The sequence below is a fragment of the Natrix helvetica genome, assembly GCF_964273705.1.
Source record: "Natrix helvetica genome assembly, chromosome: Z".
Classification (NCBI taxonomy): domain Eukaryota; kingdom Metazoa; phylum Chordata; class Lepidosauria; order Squamata; family Natricidae; genus Natrix; species Natrix helvetica.
In genome coordinates this window covers 959,534-980,322 of record NC_138554.1, presented here as the reverse complement: position 1 = coordinate 980,322, position 20,789 = coordinate 959,534, and the positions used below count along the sequence as shown (strand labels likewise).

Below are 20,789 nucleotides of genomic sequence, written 5' to 3'. Positions count from 1 at the left end.
ATGATAGAGATGGATGGATGGATTGAGAGAGAGAGAGAGAGAGAGAGAGAGAGAGAGAGAGAGAGAGAGAAATGTATAGATAAATGAATGGTCGCCGTCCAGAGTCATCAAGTTAAGTGGCCATATATGTTTCCTTAATAAATAAAATATGATAAGCCGCAAAACCTGCAAAGGTAGAAGAAAGGCAGCTTAGCAGGTGCGAAGGCCATGCGGGGGGGGGGGTCCCAGGTTGGACCCCACCGGCCAGCTTGGGCCCTTCTGGTGACCTATCAAAGCTGCCCGCCGTGCCACTCGTCCAGGATCCAGAGAAAAAACGAATTTCAACCATCGGTTTTTCTCCTGTGATTGGCGTTAGATTTTGGGTTGAATGAAACGACACAGAGCGATCTTCAACGAAAGCTCTTTTATTGCAGGTCAGTAGTAACACCAGCAAAAAGTCTAGCTGACAGCTCTCCTTTTATAGGCAAACTATCAGCCAGAAAACCAATCAATTCAAACCAATTCTCCCGCTTAAACAGCGGACCGGACTGAAGAATTCAGCTCTTGGCTTCAACAGCTAATTTCAATATGTAACAGTTGGTTTTATTTGCTCCAGGCGTTGAGAAGGAGGTGCTTCCTGAGGTCCGTGATGCTGGGGTCTCATCTGGTGCTCACTGCTGCGCCCTTTTCACACACCCATTTCAATCGGACCCGGCACCGCTTGTCCCCCCACAAACCGTCTCGGTGCAACAGGGTGCAATAGCTGGTGCTATACATCCGTTCGTTGGCCTGCCAGTGGCTGGAAGGGGTGAAGCAGGAGATGGTGGGTCATCCCGGGGTGGGAGGGAGACCCCCTTCTGTCACTGGGGAAGGGACAGCTAAGCCGAGCAGTGCGGGAGGAAAAATTGGGAATGATCCCCTGAGATCACCTAGTCCAACCCTGACCCGCAGCAATTTCCTAGCCCGGGGAATTGTGCAAATTGGCTTGTTTCTGCTGCAGCGGGTACCAAACCTGGTTAATGAACTCTGGCTTATAAAAGCTTAGGAAGGCCCGTTGAGCAGTGAATGTATTGTGAGAATTCAGTTAATGACTGGTCTCAATTCACTCTCTGGCAAATAAGCCTGCCTCAGCTGGGGAGATGCACAGGGGAAAGAGCACCACTCGGAGATCAAGATTTGACTGATGGAAAAAAGGACCGCCAGGAGTGTGGTGCAACAGAACAGGGCCCACGTCCAGAGAAGAAGGGGCAAGGGCCAAAAGGGGAGCATTTCACTGAAAGGGAACACTGAGTGCCCAAAGGGGACCACTTCACGCATGCGCATTCATCGGGTCCACAACAAGAAAGAGGAGCTGCCCAGGGGACATGCGTGTGCTGGAAAATGAACTTCTGCTTTTCTGCACATGCATGCGTGCAGGCCAGCAAGTCTTCCGGTCACTGCTGGAAAACAGAAGAGCAGCTGATCCTCGTGCGCAAGTGCGCCAGAAAATCAGAAGAGGAACGGGTGATGCCGTGCGTGCCCGGCAACATGACTCCACATGCCACTTTGGGCACACGTGCCATAGGTTCGCCATCACGGCTCTAATGGCATGCTGCCTGAGGAATTCTGGGGGTCCAGGAATATTTTAAAAAGGGAATTCTGGGAACCGAATCGTGCTGGGAAATGAAGCCCACCGACTCTCTGTTTCCAGGAGTCAATTAGGGCAGGGTGTGTGTGGACCAAAGAGGGACCTTCCTTCAGGAGGACGAGCGTACACGTGTGCAACCACAAGGGGAGCTGCTAGCTGCAAATGGTGCCCGAATAAACCTGGACCGGAGGGCGCCTGGTTGCAGAAGCCCGATCCGAGTGGGGTCGGAAGAGAGAAACCAACAGGGAGACTCACGTCCAGACATCCTTGTACGGGGTCCCGTCCACCCAGTTCCACACGCCGTTTCCGTACCTCATACCGATCCAAATGTCGTGGGGTTTGGTGAGTCGTAACACAAATTGCTATGCCAAGAGGAGGGGGGGAAACCAGAGCGGGCATGAGCAGGGAACCGAGAGTATCGGCTTCCTGCCGGACCAGCAGCCTTTGCACGTCCCCCACCTCCCTCTCCGACAGATGGAGAAATCGAGGTACTGACCGTCTCTAAGTTGCTGGTGAGGACCACCAAATGGGCGTTCTTCTCTTCGCAGTCCCCTTTGGCTTCGGTCCAGGTATTCAGGGTAGGGGAGAGCCAGTAGCAGCTCTGCTCAAACCGGTGCCAGCCTCTCGGGCAACAGCTGCTTGCTGAAGAAAAGAGATGGGGGGCAAGTGGGACACCCCATTATGGCTGGGACAGGGAACACCCCTATTTCCTGGGACAGGAGACACAGATGCCACGGGCAGCCAATCCCAGCAGCAGGCAGCCAATCCATGATACAAGCAGTCCTCGGGCTTACAACATTCATTCATTCATTCATTATGGCGGCCCTGAAACAGGGGTCTGTTTCCCCCACTTATAACCGTTGCAACATCCCCGTGGTCAAAATTTGGACGCTTGGCAACCGTCTCGTGTTTACGATGGTTGCAGTGTCTAGAGGTCCTGTGATCCTCTCTTGCGACCTTCTGACAACCAAGGTAATATGGTAGTTGGATTCACTTAATGACCGTGTTACTAATTTAACAGCTGCAGTGATCCACTTAACAATGGTGGCAAGGGATGGGGTACGATGGGGTAAATCTCCATGAATGACTGTCTCACTTAACAACAGAAATGTTGGGCTCAATTGTGGTCATAAGTTGAGAGCTACCCGTGTTTACGACAATTGCAGTGACCCGGAGTCCTGTGGTCGCCTTTTGGAACCTTGTGACGAGCAAAGAAGCCAGATTTGCTTCACAGCCATATTAGTCACTTAACAACTGCAGTGGTTCACTTAACAACCATAGCCAGAATAGTTATAAACTGGAGCAAAACTCACAGGAAATGTTTTGCTTAGCAACGGGGATTTTGAGCTCAACTGTGGTCGTAAGCTGAGTATTACGCATGCAATCAAGGGATCGGAAGGACACTGGGCTGGGAATGTCCCACCGCCTCCACCCCATCCTTCCCATTGACCCCCAAGGACCCAGCTCACCTTCTGCAGTTAGCCCCTGTTTTGTGTCCTCCAAATCACAATGCAATTTCCGGAACGTTACTTGAAGTTTCTTGATCTGATCCTCGACATGGGACTTCACTGGAAGTGGAGAAGGGGAAGGTCCCTGGTTGGTGTTGACTCCAGATGGGGGAGGGCCTCCCCCAAATGGGGGGGAGGGGCAAGGTGGACTTTTAAACACCTCCCTTACCCCCAAATTTACCTTCCTTGCCTGCTGCGATGAGGTGTTTTACCAACCCGTCAACCTTTTGGAGATCTTCCAAATTGTTGGCCTCTGGGAAATACATCGAAAAATCAGAGCAATATTTCTCAACCTTATCGGCTGGAAGATGGGTGGACTTCAACTCCCAGAGTTCTCCAGCCAACATGGCAGACTGGGGAATTCTGGGAGTTGAAGTCCATCCATCTTCCAGCAGACAAGGTTGAGAAAGATTGGATTAGAGCAGGGGGTCCCCAAACATGACCACTTTAAGACTTGTGAACTTCAATTTTCAAAATGGCTGCCTGGGGAATTCTGGGAGTTGAAGCCCACTCGTCTTAAAGTAGTCAAGGTTGGAGACCCCTCGATTAAACATCTATGGAAGACTAGAACCCAGGAAAGTGATTCTCCCAGTTTACCCCACCTCGGGCCCTGCCACATCACACCAATCCACCCCCACCCCCACAGAGTTGCCGTAAAGAGATTTGCCGGTCATTTTCATTCCCAAATCTGGGATTTTGTGACTCACCCTGTTGTTGCACCTCAGCTAATTCTGCGGCCAGGGTGCGATTGCTGGTTTTCACATCGTCCTGCATCTTCCACAAAGTTGCGGAGTATTTGCGCCCTGGGGAGAGGAAGTAAGCAGTAGTTTCTCCCTAGCAATTTACACACCAGCAAAGCTCAGGTGTCGTCCCTGTTAATTATTCTTGGAATACAATTTGTTGGGATGTATATTTATGCAACAACTACAGTAGTATTCAGCCGGTATATGGCAGTGTTTACAAGTTTGGATCTATGGTAAATACTCTATGTTCTTTGGTACTGAGTAGAGTTTTCTGTTTCTTTTTGTCGTGGGTTCTCATCACTGGAGGTTTTTAAGAAGACACTGGACAATTACTTGTCTGAAAGGGTATAAGGTCACCTGCTTGAACGGGGGGTTGGACTTGAAGACCTCCAAGGTGCTGTCCAACTCTATTCTGATTGATTGAACTGTTACACATGAGCAGTTAAGCAGTAAAGCACATGGTGACTGTTCTTTTTGTTTGATCTGTGGTGCTATATACAGTAATAACTAGAATTTCTAACAATTATTTTCCTCCCCACATCTATTGGGAGGGAAACTAATGAATCGTGGACATTTGTTTCTTTCTCAAGCCTTCATGATGAAAGAAAGAAATATTTGAGGGAAGAAGATAAACAACAGAGGAAGAGCTATAAGAATCAGAAGCTGCAAGCAGAAAGTTTTTAATTAAAGGCACAATGAGCCTAAAAATTCACAGTAGATTTGAATTAGTCCACAAAAGGATTTATTGGTTATATAGCAGAATAGCCTTCAGAAAATGTGATTTGCAAGCTCTTATTACAGGTAAAGGTGATCGCATGGGACACTGAAACCATCATAAATATGAATCAGTTGCCAAGAGTCTGGATGTTAGTCATGTGTCCATGGAGACGCTGCAACAGTTGTGTGAAAATTAGGCAGAAGTCACTTTTTTCAGTGTCGTAACTCGAACAGTCAGTAAATGAAGTATTGTAAGTCGAGAACCTCCTGTATTTGGTTCCTTCACTCGTGAGTGAACAAGTGAAGAAGGCCTACCCAGATCTGCTCAATCACCTCTAACCCACCTCCCATCTAGATCTTCTCCATCCAACCAGACCCTGGAGGAATCGTGGTTTCCTGTCGCAGAGACTTCTTCCCATGTCTCCTGCAGCCAGTGGCTAAATGCCAAGCACCCTGGAAAGAAATTTCTACGGACTTTATAGGGGAGCTCCTGGAAATCTCACAGTGCTCTGGGTTGTGACTGACTTCTTTTCCAAACAATCACACTTCATACCATATCCCAAAGTCCCTTCTTCAAAGAGCTGAACTCTTTGTAAAACACATGTAGAGGCTCCATGGTTCTCCCGAGTGGATCACCTCAAGATAATAATAATAATAATAATTTTATTTGATTAGCCGCAACCCTCTCCCGAAGGACTCGGGGCGGCGTACAATCAAACAGATAAAAATACACATAAGACAAACATATATACAAAAGAACAGAGACATATACATATGTGCATGGAGGAGGATGGACTTAAGTGAAAGACAGTTAAAAATACAATTTAAAATCCCCTAATAAAATTACCAAATTAAAAAACCCATCAGGAGCGTTACTAAGTTATGGTCGAGCCAGGCCAGCTATTTGGAAAAGGTGGGTCTTGAGCTTGACACGGAAGGAGCGGAGGTCAGTAGTAGTCCTAATATCCGGGGGGAGGTCATTCCACAGGGCTGGGCCCGCCACAGAGAAGGCTCTGCTCCTAGGTGCCGCCCCATGGCACTGTCTGGTAGACGGCACCTGGAGAAGTCCCTCTCTGTGCGAGCGGATGGGTCGTAGGGATGTATGGGGCAGAATACGATCCCGCAGGTAACTAGGTCCTGAGCCATGGAGCGCTTTAAAGATCGTAATCAAAACCTTGAAACGCACTCGATAGACCACAGGAAGCCAGTGCAGCTCGCGCAGGAGAGGTGTCACATGGGAGTACTTGGTACTCCCCATAATCACCCGCGCGGCCGCATTCTGGACCAACTGCAGTCTCCGAGTGCATTTCAAGGGAAGCCCCATGTAGAGAGCGTTACAATAGTCCAGGCGAGACGTCACCAGCGCATGGGTGACTGTGCGTAAGGCGTCCCGGTCCAATAGGGGGCGCAATTGGCGCACCAGGCGAACCTGGTGGAACGCCCCCCTGGCCACGGCTGTCACATGTTCATCCATGGACAGCCTGGCATCCAGGAGGACGCCCAAATTGCGCGCCCGCTCCACGGGGGCAAGTTGAATGCCCCCAATGGCCAGAGATGGAATTATCTGGTTGAACCGGGGGGCTGGAACCCACAGCCACTCCATCTTGGAAGGGTTGAGCCTCAGTCGGTTGTCATCCATCCAGACCCGTACGGCTTCCACACACCGGGACATCACTTCGACGGCCTCGTTGGGGTGGTTCGGGGTGGAAATGTACAGCTGAGTATCATCAGCGTACAGATGATATCCCACCCCGAAACCACGGATGATCTCACCCAGCGGCTTCATGTATGTGTTGAACAGGAGGGGCGAGAGGACCGACCCCTGTGGCACCCCACAAGTAAGGGGGCTTAGGGTCGACCTCTGCCCCCCTGCCAACACACGTTGCGTCCGGCCGGAGAGGTAGGAGCCAAACCACCGCAAAACGGTGCCCCGGACCCCCAACCCCTCCAGTCGGTGCAACAGGATACCATGGTCGATGGTATCAAAAGCCGCCGAGAGGTCTAATAGGACCAGGATAGAGGAGCAACCCCTATCTCTGGCTCTCCAGAGATCGTCTACCAACGCGACCAAGGCCGTCTCAGTGCTGTGCCCAGGGCGAAAGCCGGACTGGCGCGGGTCTAGATAATCATTCTCCTCCAGATGTCGTGGGAACTGAGAAGCCACCACACTCTCTACAACCTTCGCCAAAAAGGGAAGGTTGGAGACAGGACGATAATTGGCCAGCTCCATAGGGTCCAGGGAAGGCTTCTTGAGCAAGGGTCTCACCACCGCCTCTTTCAAGGCGGCCGGGAGAGACCCCTCACCCAACGAAGCGTTCACTAGGCCCAGGAGCCAGTCGCGTGTAACCTCCCAGGAAGCCAGTACAAGCCAGGAGGGACACGGGTCCAGCAAACATGTGGTAGGTCGCAGTCGTCCACGCAATCTGTCCAAATCCTCGATGGCAACCAAGTCAAACTCCTCCCAAAAAGGTTTCTCAAGACTCGCCACTGGCGTCTCGACTGGGCCACTGAAGGGGACCCAATCCTTCCGGATTTGAGCGACTTTATCCAGCAGATATTTCCCAAACTCCTCTGCTCTACCCTGTAGAGGGGCCTCCCGCGGCCTCTGAAACAGAAGGGAGCGGGACACCCGAAACAGGGCGGCAGGGCGGTTCTCTGCGGATGCAATGAGAGCGGCACAATATCGACGTTTGGCCGTTCTCAATGCCACTAGGTACGTCCTTAAATGGGCTCGTACCTGTGCTCGGTCCAATTCGGATCGGGAGGATCTCCAACGACTCTCTAGGCATCTCTTGCGGCGCTTCATCACCCTTAGCTCCTCGGTGAACCAAGGAGCCAGGGTGGATCGTTGCCGCCGGAGAGGCCGCAAAGGCGCCACCCGGTTCAAGGCCCCGGTAGTCGCATTATTCCACGCGGCCACCAGGTCCTCTACCCGAGGGCGGGTCAGGGCTGCAGGAGGTGGCCCAAGCTCCGTCTGGAACCTGTCTGGTTCCATCAAGCGCCTGGGGCGGAACCATCTAGTGTTTTCCGGTTCCGCCTCCCCGCAGCGAGGGGTAGCACCGGGGAAGTCAAGTCGGAGGAGTGAGTGATCTGACCATGATAGAGGAGTGATGGTTAAATTCACTCCTCCCAGATCACTCAACCACTGGCGAGAGACAAAAACGAGGTCCAAGGTGTGACCTCCCTCGTGTGTCGGATCACAGAGTTCAATTCACCTCTCAATTTTGGCAACAGTTCCTTAGGATGCTGGGCACCACATAAGGCCTTATCTTCTCCCATCACCCCCAAACCAATGGGGGCTGTGAATGAGTGAATGGTGTTCTGGAACAATAACTCTGATGTTAGATTAACTACCAGCAAGACCAACAAGAGAATCACCCACTCACATTTCCTACTCACCCACGAAGCCGAAGATGACGAGGGAGAGGGTAACCACAGCCAGAAGTCCCATCAGGATGGGGATCAGCCGACGGCCGGAGCAAATGCGTTGTCGCCCGGAGTCCTGGTGGGCAAACCCTGCCATGACTGGAGGGGAAGACAGAACCAAAGGTCTTGGCCAACAGCTTCAAATCACCTAATATTCCAATCTTTTGATTATGAGAGAAGACGGTGTAAGAACACCCATTGGAATTATATATACTGGATAATTATTTTGTATGTATTGTGATAGGCATTAGGATAATATTTCAATACCAATAGATGTGAAGAGTGAAATACAATACGGGAAATATGGGATTAATAGTAGAATTACATGGATTGGATGAATGGAAGGACTATGAGTAGGTCTACCCTATATGTTTAAATGATATTATGATGTGAAGAGTTAAATAAAGGAAATATGATTCTTTAAAAACATATTTAAACAAAAACATGTATATTAACATTAGAATTATGGAGACTGGATAATTATTTTGTTTGTACTGTGATAGGCATTAGGATAAAATTTCAATACAAATTGATTTGAAATATGGGAATTATAAATAACAATTAAGCATAAATTGAAAAATTAGAGAATGAATGATGGCATTATTAACACGCTCAAATAATATAGTGATTAACAATGAAATAATAAAATTAACAAAATTAAACAAGAAGTAATTAGATAATGAAAGAATATATTTTAGTATAAGCATGTGTATTGCAAGTAGAATTACACGGACTGGATGAATGGAAGGAATATGAATAGATCTATATGTTTAAATGATATTGTGGTTGATATTAGTTGTATATTGAAACATCCAACAATGAAAGAATGAAGGGGTGAAACGTTAATATATACAGATGTGAAGAGTTGCTCTTCCAGGTCCCAGCGTGCGCCTGTGCGCCGGCCAGCTGGTTTTTGCGTGTGCATCAGAAACCAGAAGACCAGGTAGCCGGTGGGCATGCTGGAAACTGGAAGAACAGCTTCCCAGCTCGCGCACGTGTACCAGGTATCTCCTCTTCTGGTTTACGGCACTCTGACACGTGAATGTGTGAGCTCCGTTTTTGGGACTCGGTGCTGAAAAGATTCAACACTGGTATAGGGTCTCCTGCTTCAGCAGGGGCTTGAACTAGAAGTCCTCCAAGGGCCCTTCCAGCCTTATGTTTCTATGATCTTAGGCAGAGGGTTGGACTAAAAGACCTCCAAGGGCCCTTCCAGCCTTATGTTTCTATGATCTTGGGCAGAGGGCTGGACTAAAAGACCTCCAAGGGCCCTTCCAGCCTTATGTTTCTATGATCTTGGGCAGAGGGCTGGACTACAAGACCTCCAAGGGCCCTTCCAGCCTTATGTTTCTATGATCTTGGGCAGAGGGCTGGACTAAAAGACCTCCAAGGGCCCTTCCAGCCTTATGTTTCTATGATCTTGGGCAGAGGGCTGGACTACAAGACCTCCAAGGGTCCCTTCCATTCGGTTATTCTGCCCTTATTCTGTTAAAGGAAGGAAGGAGTCGGGATGCCATCGGAGTAGAATCTTCTCTCTGGCCGTTTTGGGGTTTTCGGGGGAGGGGAGCGCGTGCAAAACAAATGAAAAATTGCCTTTTTCTTACCTTCTCCTTTAGAGCTGGAGCTGTGGGTCAGCGGTCTCTTCTGCTGCCGCTCTCACCGGACGCCCCACGCCACTCACCTTTGGACTGTCAATACTGACCCTCTGCCAGGCTCCAAAACTTTGGCGTTTCCTAAAGCTACCGCAGAGGTCTGGCTTGGAAGAAAACTGCCCCATAGGGATGGGGGGTTTCCGACGGGGTGGAGGACAATCAGCCAGGACGTCACTGTGGGTTTTTTTCTTCCTTTCCTTATTCGTTTACATCCTGTCTTTATGGCTCTTTTATAAGCAGCTGAAGGTGGCAAATATAGCCAATGCTCCTTTTCCCCATAATTCATTAACTCTGTGAGGTTGGGGTGCGCAGAGAGAGAAGTACTGGCTTTCGTGCCTCAGGCGGGACTAGAACTGCCAGTCGCCTGGTGATTGGCCCAAAGGCACCCAGTGTTCTGACCTAGGCTTCCTGATACAGTAAAAAGCACACGTTTAGTCTCAAAAACCCTCTGTTTATTTCAACGGCTGTGTTATGTTCATTCACAGCCCGTATTGAGTCACGAATAGTTTGTAAAGAGTCCGACAGAAGTCTGCCACAGTCCTTCGGGATAAGGCTGATAAGCATCCAACTTTATCTCCCTTGAAACGCTGCCAAAGACCTAATTTGGCAATTAGCTTTGCAAGGCCACACGGAGCACAGAGTCAAAACGGAGCTTTAGAATTTAAACTGACCAGAACGAACAAAGTTGCTTCCTGCAAAAGCTGACGTCCGTTTGCTCCTCTTTTGTTTCTTATGGGAGGGGCCACTCATCTCCAAGCCTTACTCCCGAGTCGTCCCATTTGTCTTAACTGTTCTTGCCTTTTGCCAGCTCTGTGGATGCACACACTGGGAACAGGCTCCCCCTGTTCCTCTGCCTCGCTGATGTCTGGTGGCTCCGGAGGCAGCACATAAGTCCCAGATGGTCCTGGCCCTCCTCTCTGCCTCCAACGCAGAGCCCTTGTCCAAGCCTCTCCCAGACTCCAGGACTGTTCCTCCATGTCCCTCCCCAACCTCCTCACTGTTCGAATCTGCTGCCAGCTCTGCAGGCCGCCAGTGGACCATATAACACCCAGGTAGTGTTTGAGCCTCAAGCAGGACTACAACTCCCAGCCTCCTGGTGATTGGCCCAGAGCCCCCCAGGATGAAATGTGGGTTCCTCAGGGCACTCTGCTTTGGCTCTTTCTTTAGTGGTGTTTTGTGACTCATGAAGGTTACGTCGTTATTGTTGGCAGGGAGTGGGGTTACAGAGAGGAGGAGGAGGAGGAGGAGGAGGAGGGCGATGTCCGTGGGCTCCTTGGTTCTCTTTGCCCTTAGTGATGTTCCTGCCGACCTTTCATGACCCAACTAGGGAACATCATCAGTGCTAAAAGGGAGTGAGCTTGGAAGGAGGAGGAGGAGAAGAGAGGAGAGGGAAACCAGAATTCAACACTATCCATCCCCCCACCCCCAAATATCATAAATTGTGATCATGCGACTGCAGTTCAGGTTGCCTGGTTGTCTGAACTGGGTCATAAACACGGTTTGGAAAGAGTCCATCGTACCTTTGAACTGTCGGTAAGTGATCCGTCGTAAGTCATAAGTGACCGAAGCAGCGATTTCCAATCTCCCTTGAGTTGAGCTGGGAATTTTCCCAGCAACAAAAGGGCTTCTCATTTGCATTGCCTCCTCTGCGGGGGTTTTTGTGGGGGTGGGAAGGATCTGCAGCTAAACCTAGAGGATTGTGATCACCTGGTGGGCTCCCATCCAAGTATAAATTGAGGTATAGTATAAGTTCACCCTACTCCCATGGAATCCCCTCCCCTGCAGCTAAGCCCCTCCTCTTCAGCCCCCAGATTGCCCTGGAGAAAGGCTGCACCCAAATGAGGCTGGGGGTGCTGGATTGGAATCGGCCGGCCATCGATTTCTACTTCCGGCGAGGAGCGGTGGATTTGACGGCCGCCGAGGGCTGGCACTCCTTCCGGTTTGAAGCGGAAGATCTGAAGTAGCTGGCACTGGGCGAGGCGGGCACGGGAGCCAGGCAGGGGGCATCGGGGCCGTAGGGGGCCAACCTCTGTAGGACGGGGGCTTGATGATAAAATGGATGGATGGATGGATGATAAAATGAATGAATAAATAGACAAATGATACATAGATAGACACAGACAGGATGGATGGACGGACACACACAAACACACACACACACACACAGGATGAATGGATGATGAATGGATAAATAGAAAAATAGATGGGTGGGTGGGTGGGTGGATAGATAGATAGATGAGAAGCAGTGGAATGCCGTCGATATAGTTTACTTGGACTTCAGGAAGGCATTCGATAAGGTAGACCATAACCTACTACTAGATAAAGTAGAAGAATGTGGGTTAGACAGCATCACCACCAGATGGATTCGTAACTGGCTGACCAACCGCACTCAACGTGTAGTCCTCAATGGAACTGCATCTACATGGAGGGAGGTATGCAGTGGAGTCCCCCAAGGCTCTGTTTTGGGCCCAGTACTCTTCAACATCTTCATCAATGATTTGGATGAGGGAATAAATGGGGAACTCATCAAATTTGCAGATGACACCAAGCTGGCAGGAAGAGCCAACACTCCAGAAGACAGGCTGAAGATACAGAAGGATCTTGACAAACTTGAACATTGGGCACTATCCAAGAGGTGGGTTCCTGTATTGGTTGGTACCAGTTCACTGCATGGTAAATACCAGCTCTGACTGGGCCCGCCCCCATCTATTCTCTGCCTCCCGAGTCCCAGCTGATCGGGAGAAAATGGCAATTTTGTAGTAACCTTCCTCTGGAGTGGGGAGGGAATGGAGATTTAAACCCCCAAAGGTGGAAGAAAGGCAGCTCAGCATGGGGTGCAAAGGTCCTGCGGGGGTCCCAGGCTGGACCCCACCAGCCAGCTTAGGCCCTTCTGATGACCAATCAAAGCTGCCCGCCGTGCCACTCATCCAGGATCGGGAGAAAAAGCGAATTTCAACCGTAGGTTTTTGTTTTATGATTGGTTTTATTTGCTCCAGCCGTTGAGCAGGAGGTGCTTCCCGGGCTCCATGATGATGGGGTGTCCATTGGGGCTCACTCCTGCGCTGGCATTTCACACAGCCATTTCAATTGGACCCTGCAGAAGGAGTCGCCCCACAAACCGTCCGGGTGCATCACAGTGCAAAATGCGATATTTTCGTTCGGGTCGGTGGGCCGCCAGTCACTGGAACGGGCAAAGGAAGAGATAGAGGGTCATCCCAGGGGTAGGAGGGAGACCCCCTTCTGTCGCTGGGAAAGGGGCAGCCAAACCGAGCATCTCAGGAGGCAAAATTGGGGATGATCCCCCGAGATCATCTAGTCCAACCCCGACCTGCAGCAGTTTCCTAGCCCGGGAAATTGTGCAAATTGGCTTGTTTGTGCTGCCGTGGATGGGATGTACCCAGTACTACTACGCACTGCATTGTTATGTGCAACCTCAGCAAATGGCAGTAGATCTGCCCTGTCAGTTTGCTGATATTGCACATAACAACGGAAATACCGTTCCACTGCAGCGTTAGCCCTCTCTGCTGCGCCATTAGTAGCCAGATGCAACGCAGAACTCAAACCTTGAGAGGGACTGATGGAAAAAAGGACCACCAGGAGTGTGGTGCAACAGGACAGGGCCCATGTCCACAAGAAAATGTCCACATGGGCATTGGGAGAAGAATGGGCAACATCAATGCTCTAGTGGCATGCCACAGGGGTGGGTTGCTCCTGGCGTTACTGCCAGTTTGCGACGCATGCTGATTTGTGTGCATGTGCAGTTTCAAAAAAATTATTCTGTACATGCACAGAACACTTAAAAAGGAGTAAAAAACATGCCAGCAATGAATGGGTGACTGGGGAAACAGTTAGGGGGCATGGCCAGCCAGCCACCCCGACTGTTTCGGTGACCCGGTTGCAATTTGCACTACCGGTTCACTGGAACTAGTGGGAACCGGTAGCAACCCACCTCTGGCATGCTGGCTGAGGAATTCTGGGTGTTGGTGTGCCGACATCTTAAAGGGAATTCTGGGGATTGAAACTGGGGCATGGCCAGCGCATGATGCATCTGGCCGGGGCCGGGAGTTTTACAGCCCTGCTATCAATGAATACCCAGAACCCATGGGGCACAGCCATTTTGTCCAGGGCAGCCTGGGCCCAAGGATCCATGGGGCCTAACCAGGAGCTTTCTGCATGTGCAACAAGATCCCATGGAGATCGTGCGATCTGCCACTTGATCTGTGCCTCGGACACTTGGAGGGTTTCCACGGTGACTCCTGTGCACTTGGGGCTCCTAAGGGGCTCGTGCTGGGAAATGAAGCCCACTGACTCTCTGTTTCCAGGAGTCAATTAGGGTAGGGGGCTTTCAGCACATGTGGACCAAAACAGGACTTTATCCCAGGAGGACAAGCCTATAAGTGGGCCACCATAAGCGGGAGCTGCTACCTGCGAATGATGCCAAAAAAAACCTGGACCGGAGGGCGCCTGGTTGCAGAAGCCCGATCCGAGTGGGGCCAGAAGAGAGAAACCAACAGGGAGACTCACATCCTGTGCTTTATGTAGGGGGTCCCGTCCACCCACTTCCACATCTCGCCATTGTACTTCAGACCAATCCAAGCATTGTTAGGTTTGATGAGTCGTAACACAAATTGCTACACGAAGAAGAGCGGGGAAAAACCAGAGCGAGCATGAGCAGGGAACTGGGGGTTTCGGCTTTCCACTGGTCTGGCAGCCTTTGACCAGACTCCACCTCCCTCTCCGATGGATGGAGAAATCGAGACACTGACCTTCTCTAGGTAGCTGGTGAGGATCGCCAAGTGGGCGTTCTTCTCTTCGCAGTCCCCTTTGGCTCCGGTCCAGGTATTCCGTTTAGGGGAGAGCCAGTAGCAGCTTTGCTGAAACAGGTGCCAGCCTCTGGGGCAGCAGCCACCCGCTGAAGAGAAGAGATGGGGGGCAAGTGGGACACCCCGTTACGGTTGGGACAGGGAACACCCCTATTTCCTGGGACAGGAGACACGGATGCCGTGGGCAGCCGATCCCAGCAGCTGGCAGCCAATCCATGATACAGGCAGTCCTCAGCTTACAACATTGGTTTAGTGACTGTTCAAAGCTACGACGGCACTGCAACAAGGGACGTAAGAACCATGTTCCCCACTTGCAACATCCCTGTGGCAAAAATTCGGATGTTTGGCAAGCGGCTCGTATTTACGATGGTCACCGTGTCCCGAGGTTCTGCAATCGTCCCTTGCGACCTTTGGACGAACAAACACAATGGAGAATCTGGATTCGCTTAATGACCGTGTTAGTTACTTAACAACTGCAGTGATTCACTTAACAATCATGGTTGTAAACTGGAGCAAACCTCACCTAGCAAATGTTTTGCTTAGCAACGGGGAGTTTGAGCGCAACTTTGATCATAAGCCGAGGATTATTTGTGTAATTGAAAGATCGGGAGGACACTGGGCTGGGAACGTCCAACTCTAACCCTAACCCCATCCTCCCCATAACCAGCACTGACCCCCAAACACCCAACTCACCTTCCCTCTTGTGCTTTAGGTCCTCCAAATCACAGTTGATTTTCTGGAAAGTTCCTTGAAGTTTCTTGATCTGATCCTCGACATGGGACTTCACTGGAAGTGGAGAAGGGGAAGGTCCCTGGTTGGTGTTGACTCCAGATGGGGGAGGGCCTCCCCCAAATGGAGGGGAGGGGCAAGGTGGACTTTTAAACACCTCCCTTACCCCCCAAATTTACCTTCCTTGCCTTCTGTGATGAGGTGTTTTACCAACCCGTCAACCTTTTGGAGATCTTCCAAATTGTTGGCCTCTGGGAAAGACATCGAAAAATCAGAGCAATATTTCTCAACCTTATCGGCTGGAAGATGGGTGGACTTCAACTCCCAGAGTTCTCCAGCCAACATGGCAGACTGGGGAATTCTGGGAGTTGAAGTCCACCCATCTTCCAGCTGACAAGGTTGAGAAAGATTGGATTAGAGCAGGGGGTCCCCAAACATGACCACTTTAAGACTTGTGAACTTCAATTTTCAAAATGGAAGCCTGGGGAATTCTGGGAGTTGAAGCCCACTAGTCTTAAAGTAGTCAAGGTTGGAGACCCCTCGATTAAACATCTATGGAAGACTAGAACCCAGGAAAGTGATTCTCCCAGTTTACCCCACCTCGGGCCCTGCCACATCACACCAATCCACCCCCACAGAGTTGCCGTAAAGAGATTTGCCGGCCATTTTCATTCCCAAATCTGGGATTTTGTGACTCACCCTGTTGCTGCAAACCAACTAATTCCGCCTCCAGGGTGCGATTGCTGGTTTTCACATCGTCCTGCATCTTCCATAAAGTTGCGGAGTATATGCGCCCTGTGGAGAGGAAGCAGGTGTCTGTCTGACTTCCTTGAGCCCGTGTCCGTGCCTCTGTGTATTGCATTCTTTCCCTGGGGTTGCTATCCTTCCTGCATCTTTGTTTCACCTCGCTCAATTGTGTCCCTTTTAAATCATTCTTTTGTGCCTGATTTTGTGTAATTTTGCGCTGTACAGTGTGTTTTGTGGCAATTGACTGGAAGGACACAGCCCTCTGCTGCTAAAATACATTATCAACAATGGCATTTATGAAAAAGATTGATCTTATACAAAGTTTACTTACAAACAACAGACATTATCTCTGGGTCTCCTGTAATTAGTAGCTTCTCCCTAGCAATTTACACATTAACATAGGTCAGGTGTTGTCCCTGTTAATTATTGTTGGAATACATATTGTTGGGATGTATTTTTATGCAACAACTACAGTAGTATTCAGCCAGTAGATGGCAGAGTTTACAAGTTTGGATCTATGGTGCATATACTCCAGTGGTGGGTTTCAAATTTTTTTAGAACCTCCTCTGTAGGTGTGGCCTGCTTTGTGAGAGTGGCTTGCTGGCCATGTGACCAGGTGGGAGTGGATTGCCAGCCATGTGCCTGGATGGGCATGGCCAAGCTGTAAAATGTGGTGAAACTCACTTAACAACGCTCTTGCTTAGCAACCAAAATGTTGGCTCAGAAACTCTGGCATTTGAAGCACACAAGTCTTAAAGCTGCCAAGTTACAAGACCCTTCCACCCCTAACCCTTTAGGAAAAAACCCCCAGGGGTGTTCAAACTTGACAGCTTTAAGACTTGTGGACCAACTCCCAGAATTCCTCCTCTCGCTCTTCATCTTGATGATGTGCGGACGTGCGGTGGGAGGGAGCTGGAACCGGTTCTAAACGGCACTGTAGATTTGTGGAACCTCTTCTATAGAAGAGGTGAGAACTGGCAGGAACCCACCCCTGATATATTCTGGAGGAATCGTGGTTTCCTGTCGCAGAGACTTCTTCCTATGTTTCCTGCAGCCAGTGGCTAAACCCCAAGTAACCCGTTAAGAAGTTTCTATGGACTTTATAGGGAAATTAGTAGAAATCTCACAGTGATCTGGGTTGTGACTGACTTCTTTTCCAAACAATCACACTTCCTACCATATCCCAAAATCCCTTCTTCAAAGAGCTAAACTCTTTGTGAAACACATGTAGAGGCTCCATGGTTCTCCCGAGTGGATCACCTCAAGATCACAGAGTTCAATTCACCTCTCAATTTTGGCAACAGTTCCTTAGGATGCTGGGCACCACATAAGGCCTTATCTTCTCCCATCACCCCCAAACCAATGGGGGCTGTGAATGAGTGAATGGCGTTCTGGAACAATAACTCTGATGTTAGATTAACTACCAGCAAGACCAACAAGAGAATCACCCACTCACATTTCCTACTCACCCACGAAGCCGAAGATGACGAGGGAGAGGGTAACCACAGCCAGAAGTCCCATCAGGATGGGGATCAGCCGACGGCCGGAGCAAATGCGTTGTCGTAAGGAGTCCTGGTGGGCAAACCCTCCCATGGCTGGAGGGGAACACAGAACCAAAGGTTTCTCTTAAATCTTGGCCAACAGCTTCAAATCACCTAATACTCTTTTGAGTGTGAGAGAGAACTGCATAAGAAGACCTTTTGGAGGAGAACACACAAGGCTCAAGGAACGCCATGGCCAGATACCTCCCCATCAGTGGTGGGTGGTGAAAATATTTGGGACTTTTTGACACTTTTTTGGGGACACTCCAGCTCGTAGCCCAGAGCCCAGGTGAAAAGGGGCACTCCTCTCACAGCCGTTGCAGAAGCCGCCCAGGTGAGCTGCTCCCCACCTCCCCAGGCCAGGCCTGCAGCTCACGCCAGACCGAGGCCGCAGCCACCGCTCACTCCCTTTGTCAGCCCATCCAGAGGGAGCGGCGGCAGTGCTGGTCAGGCCGCCAGCTCTCAAAGAGGTAGCTAGAGGTTTCTTTTCCAGCCAGCCACTGGCTGCAAGGTGCCAAAAAGTCCTCCAGTTGGCCGGTGAGAAGAAAGCTGCCGTCACCACCATCTTTGCACATGCGCATGCCTTGGACTTGGAAGCTGAGCAGGCGAGGCGCAGAGGCGACTGGAGAAGTGCGTAGCTAAGGGCTGGGCCGTGTAGCAAAGGCATATATAGGGCCTGGATGGGCAGGTTGAGTGCCGAGCAAGCAAGTGAGCGTCGGGCGGGTGGGGTGCGTGAGCGGTAAGCGAGGCAAGCGAGCAGTGGGAGGGTGAGCGAGTAGCAACAGGAGGACCAGTTTGGGAGCATAGCCAACTGGCCATTGCTGTCGGTTCTCCGACTTCGGGGAAATGGCCACCCTGGACCGGCTGAATACCACTTCTGCTCCCCATGCACTTACTCCAATGGGGAGTAATCAGAGGAATGAAAGTTGCCCTCAGAAGTTATGGGTGATCTTGGGCAGGGGGTTGGACTACAAGACCTCCTTTCACCCATATGTTTCTAGATCTTGAGCACGGGTCATAGAAGGTCCCTTCCATTCTGTTATTCTGCCCTTATTCTGTTAAAGGAAGGAAGGAGTCGGGATGCCATCGGAGTAGAATCTTCTCTCTGGCCATTTTGGGGTTTTCGGGGGAGGGGAGCATGTGCAAAACAAATGAAAAATTGCCTTTTTCTTACCTTCTCCTTTAGGATTTCCAGAGCCGGAGCTGTGGGTCAGCCGTCTCTTCTGCTGCCGCTCTCACCGGACGCCCCACGCCACTCACCTTTGGACTGTCAATACTGACCCTCTGCCAGGCCCCAAAGCTTCGGCGTTTCCTAAAGCTACCGCAGAGGTCTGGCTTGGAAGAAAACTGCCCCATAGGGATGGGGGGTTTCCGACGGGGTGGAGGACAATCAGCCAGGATGTCACTGTGGGTTTTTTTCTTCCTTTCCTTATTTGTTTACATCCTGTCTTTATGACTCTTTTATAAGCAGCTGAAAGTGGCAAATATAGCTAATGCTCCTTTTCCCCATAATTCATTAACTCTGTGAGTTTGGGGTGCGCTGAGAGAGAAGGACTGGCTTTCGTGCTTCAAGCGGGACTAGAACTGCCAGTCACCTGGTGATTGGCCCAAAGTCACCCAGCCGGCTTTCAAGCCTCAGGTGGGACTAGAACTCCCAGTCTCTTGGTGTGCATTGTGGATGCTAGATTGGCCCCCTGCAAACTTTCCTCTCTCGAGGACTCCAGCCAAAGTTTCCCACGCCGCTTCAGCGAGCGCTCCTCGAGAGATGAGAGTCTGCGGGGAGTCGATCTCGTGTCCGGGCTGGCTACTGGAGAAACGTTCATTCTGAGCCGTATTTGAGATGTGATCCAGTGCACTTCTCTCCGCTAACAGGCGGCTATGCTAACTGCCTGAAGGACCCCATCCTGTCCGTGGGAGCCCAAGGGCTGAAGCGCGAGCAGCGCAGAAAAGATCAGTTGAGCTCCTCAAGAGAAATGCAAAGATTTCTCTGAGGAACACTAACGTTTTCTCACGGACTACCAGTTATCCGCGGACCACCGGTTGGTGACCGCTGGCTCAGAGAACCCCAAGGACTCCACGGCGTTTTCAGGAGCGGCTCCCATTTTTGGAGTTCCTTCTCAGGGACCATTTAGGGCTGTGGCACGCGTGACCAAGGTGGCATACGAAGCACGCGTGGTCTTGCTGGATTTCTGTTGTGCATGCACGCACGACGATCGGCTGTCCTTTGTGCACATGGCAGTGCCAAAAACCAGTGTGGACATGCGTGCCGGCCAGCTGATCGCTGGGGTGCATGCATGGAGGAACCCGGAAGTTCGACTTTTGCTGTGTGTGGCTCTGACGAGTGCGCATGTGAGATGTTTCTGCAAAATCATGCGCTCCCCTCGGTCACCATCACTGACTTTTTACAATGGAAACTGCTAGGAGTTTTGGGGGAAAGCAGAAGGAGAAAAATAAACAGAGTGGAAAGAGTCCTTTATTAAAATCTGCCCGCTGGAAAAGGGGCTACCGGGGGTCCTTCTGGTTTTGGCTTTCCAGAGACTAATATAATTCTCCTCCAGCCATCCTCGACTTACATCTGTCACTGAGCCTGGCAGTTGGACTTGTAAGGCGTGATGGATGTAAAGAAGGTCATCACACAAACGAACTTGATTTTATGACTTTTTTGTAGTGGTCGTTAAGTGAACCCTGGGCCATTAAGCAAACCGGTGGTGGGTTGCTTTTACCGTTGCTACACTGCTCGTGGTCTGTTTGTGCATGCGCACTCCATTGCCCCTGCAACACCCGCCTGCTCGTTGGAGGTCGCTCAGGCACCCCACACTGTGCAGGCGTGCGCATTTGGCCCAGTGGCTTCAGGAACAGGCATGGAACGCGGGCGGGCGAGGCCAAACGAGCCACAGTACCGGGAGGGTGGTCGCTGCTCCCAACTACTACCAGTACAGCTGTACCGGGCCGTACCGGCTGAAACCCACCACTGAAGCAAACTCATTGTTTGCTACTTATTTATTTATTTGTTAGATTCATGGGTCACCTATCTCGTCCAGAGGTGACTGCATTATGGGGAGTTTTTTCCCGGAAAACAGGAATTTTTCACTCCAAAATATCATAAATTGTGATCATGTGACTGCAGTGTGGGTGGCCTGGTGGTCGGAACTGGGTCGTAAGTACAGTTTGTAAAGAGAGAGTCCGTCGTTACTTGGAACTGTTGTGAAGTGACCCATCATAAGTCGAGGACTGCTTAGAGTGACCGAAGTGGCGAGTTCAAGTCTCCCTTGGGTGGAGCTGGGAATTTCCCCAGCAACA

At 50.6% G+C, this 20,789-nt stretch overlaps 1 protein-coding gene across 3 annotated transcripts; it reads right to left on the bottom strand.

The window, feature by feature from the left end:
* Positions 1 to 404: 404 nt before the first annotated feature.
* On the bottom strand, positions 405 to 19,907 carry LOC309381364 (asialoglycoprotein receptor 1-like). Of its 3 annotated transcripts, none has more exons than XM_081932284.1 (8): positions 18,664 to 19,907; positions 7,974 to 8,099; positions 3,822 to 3,917; positions 3,296 to 3,367; positions 3,076 to 3,174; positions 2,103 to 2,248; positions 1,862 to 1,968; positions 405 to 778 (listed from the first exon to the last, which is right to left on the bottom strand). In XM_081932284.1, the coding sequence occupies exons 2-8, from the start codon at positions 8,095 to 8,097 to the stop codon at positions 640 to 642; spliced, it is 783 nt and encodes a 260-aa protein (XP_081788410.1). In that variant the 5' UTR covers positions 8,098 to 8,099; positions 18,664 to 19,907; the 3' UTR covers positions 405 to 639. The 3 variants fall into 3 exon arrangements, with proteins under 3 accessions (XP_081788410.1, XP_081788411.1, XP_081788412.1); XM_081932285.1 differs by lacking the exons at positions 405 to 778; positions 1,862 to 1,968; positions 2,103 to 2,248; ... (2 more) ...; positions 3,822 to 3,917; positions 7,974 to 8,099 and adding exons at positions 12,613 to 12,830; positions 14,174 to 14,280; positions 14,416 to 14,561; ... (2 more) ...; positions 15,901 to 15,996; positions 17,418 to 17,611 and having other exon boundaries at positions 18,664 to 18,897; XM_081932286.1 differs by lacking the exons at positions 405 to 778; positions 1,862 to 1,968; positions 2,103 to 2,248; ... (2 more) ...; positions 3,822 to 3,917; positions 7,974 to 8,099 and adding exons at positions 12,613 to 12,830; positions 14,174 to 14,280; positions 14,416 to 14,561; ... (2 more) ...; positions 15,901 to 15,996; positions 17,418 to 17,543 and having other exon boundaries at positions 18,664 to 18,897.
* Positions 19,908 to 20,789: the final 882 nt, after the last annotated feature.

What these genes read in the sequence shown, in the direction of transcription:
- LOC309381364 (XM_081932284.1), bottom strand. Translation starts at nt 8,097, where the DNA reads ATGGCAGGGTTTGCCCACCAGGACTCCGGGCGACAACGCATTTGCTCC. An exon ending in TCACCAGCAACTTAGAGACG is followed by an intron (nt 1,969 to 2,102) that starts GTCAGTACCTCG and finishes CTCTTGGCATAG; the next exon opens with CAATTTGTGTTACGACTCAC. An exon ending in CCGTACAAGGATGTCTGGAC is followed by an intron (nt 779 to 1,861) that starts GTGAGTCTCCCT and finishes CACCCCTTCCAG; the next exon opens with CCACTGGCAGGCCAACGAAC.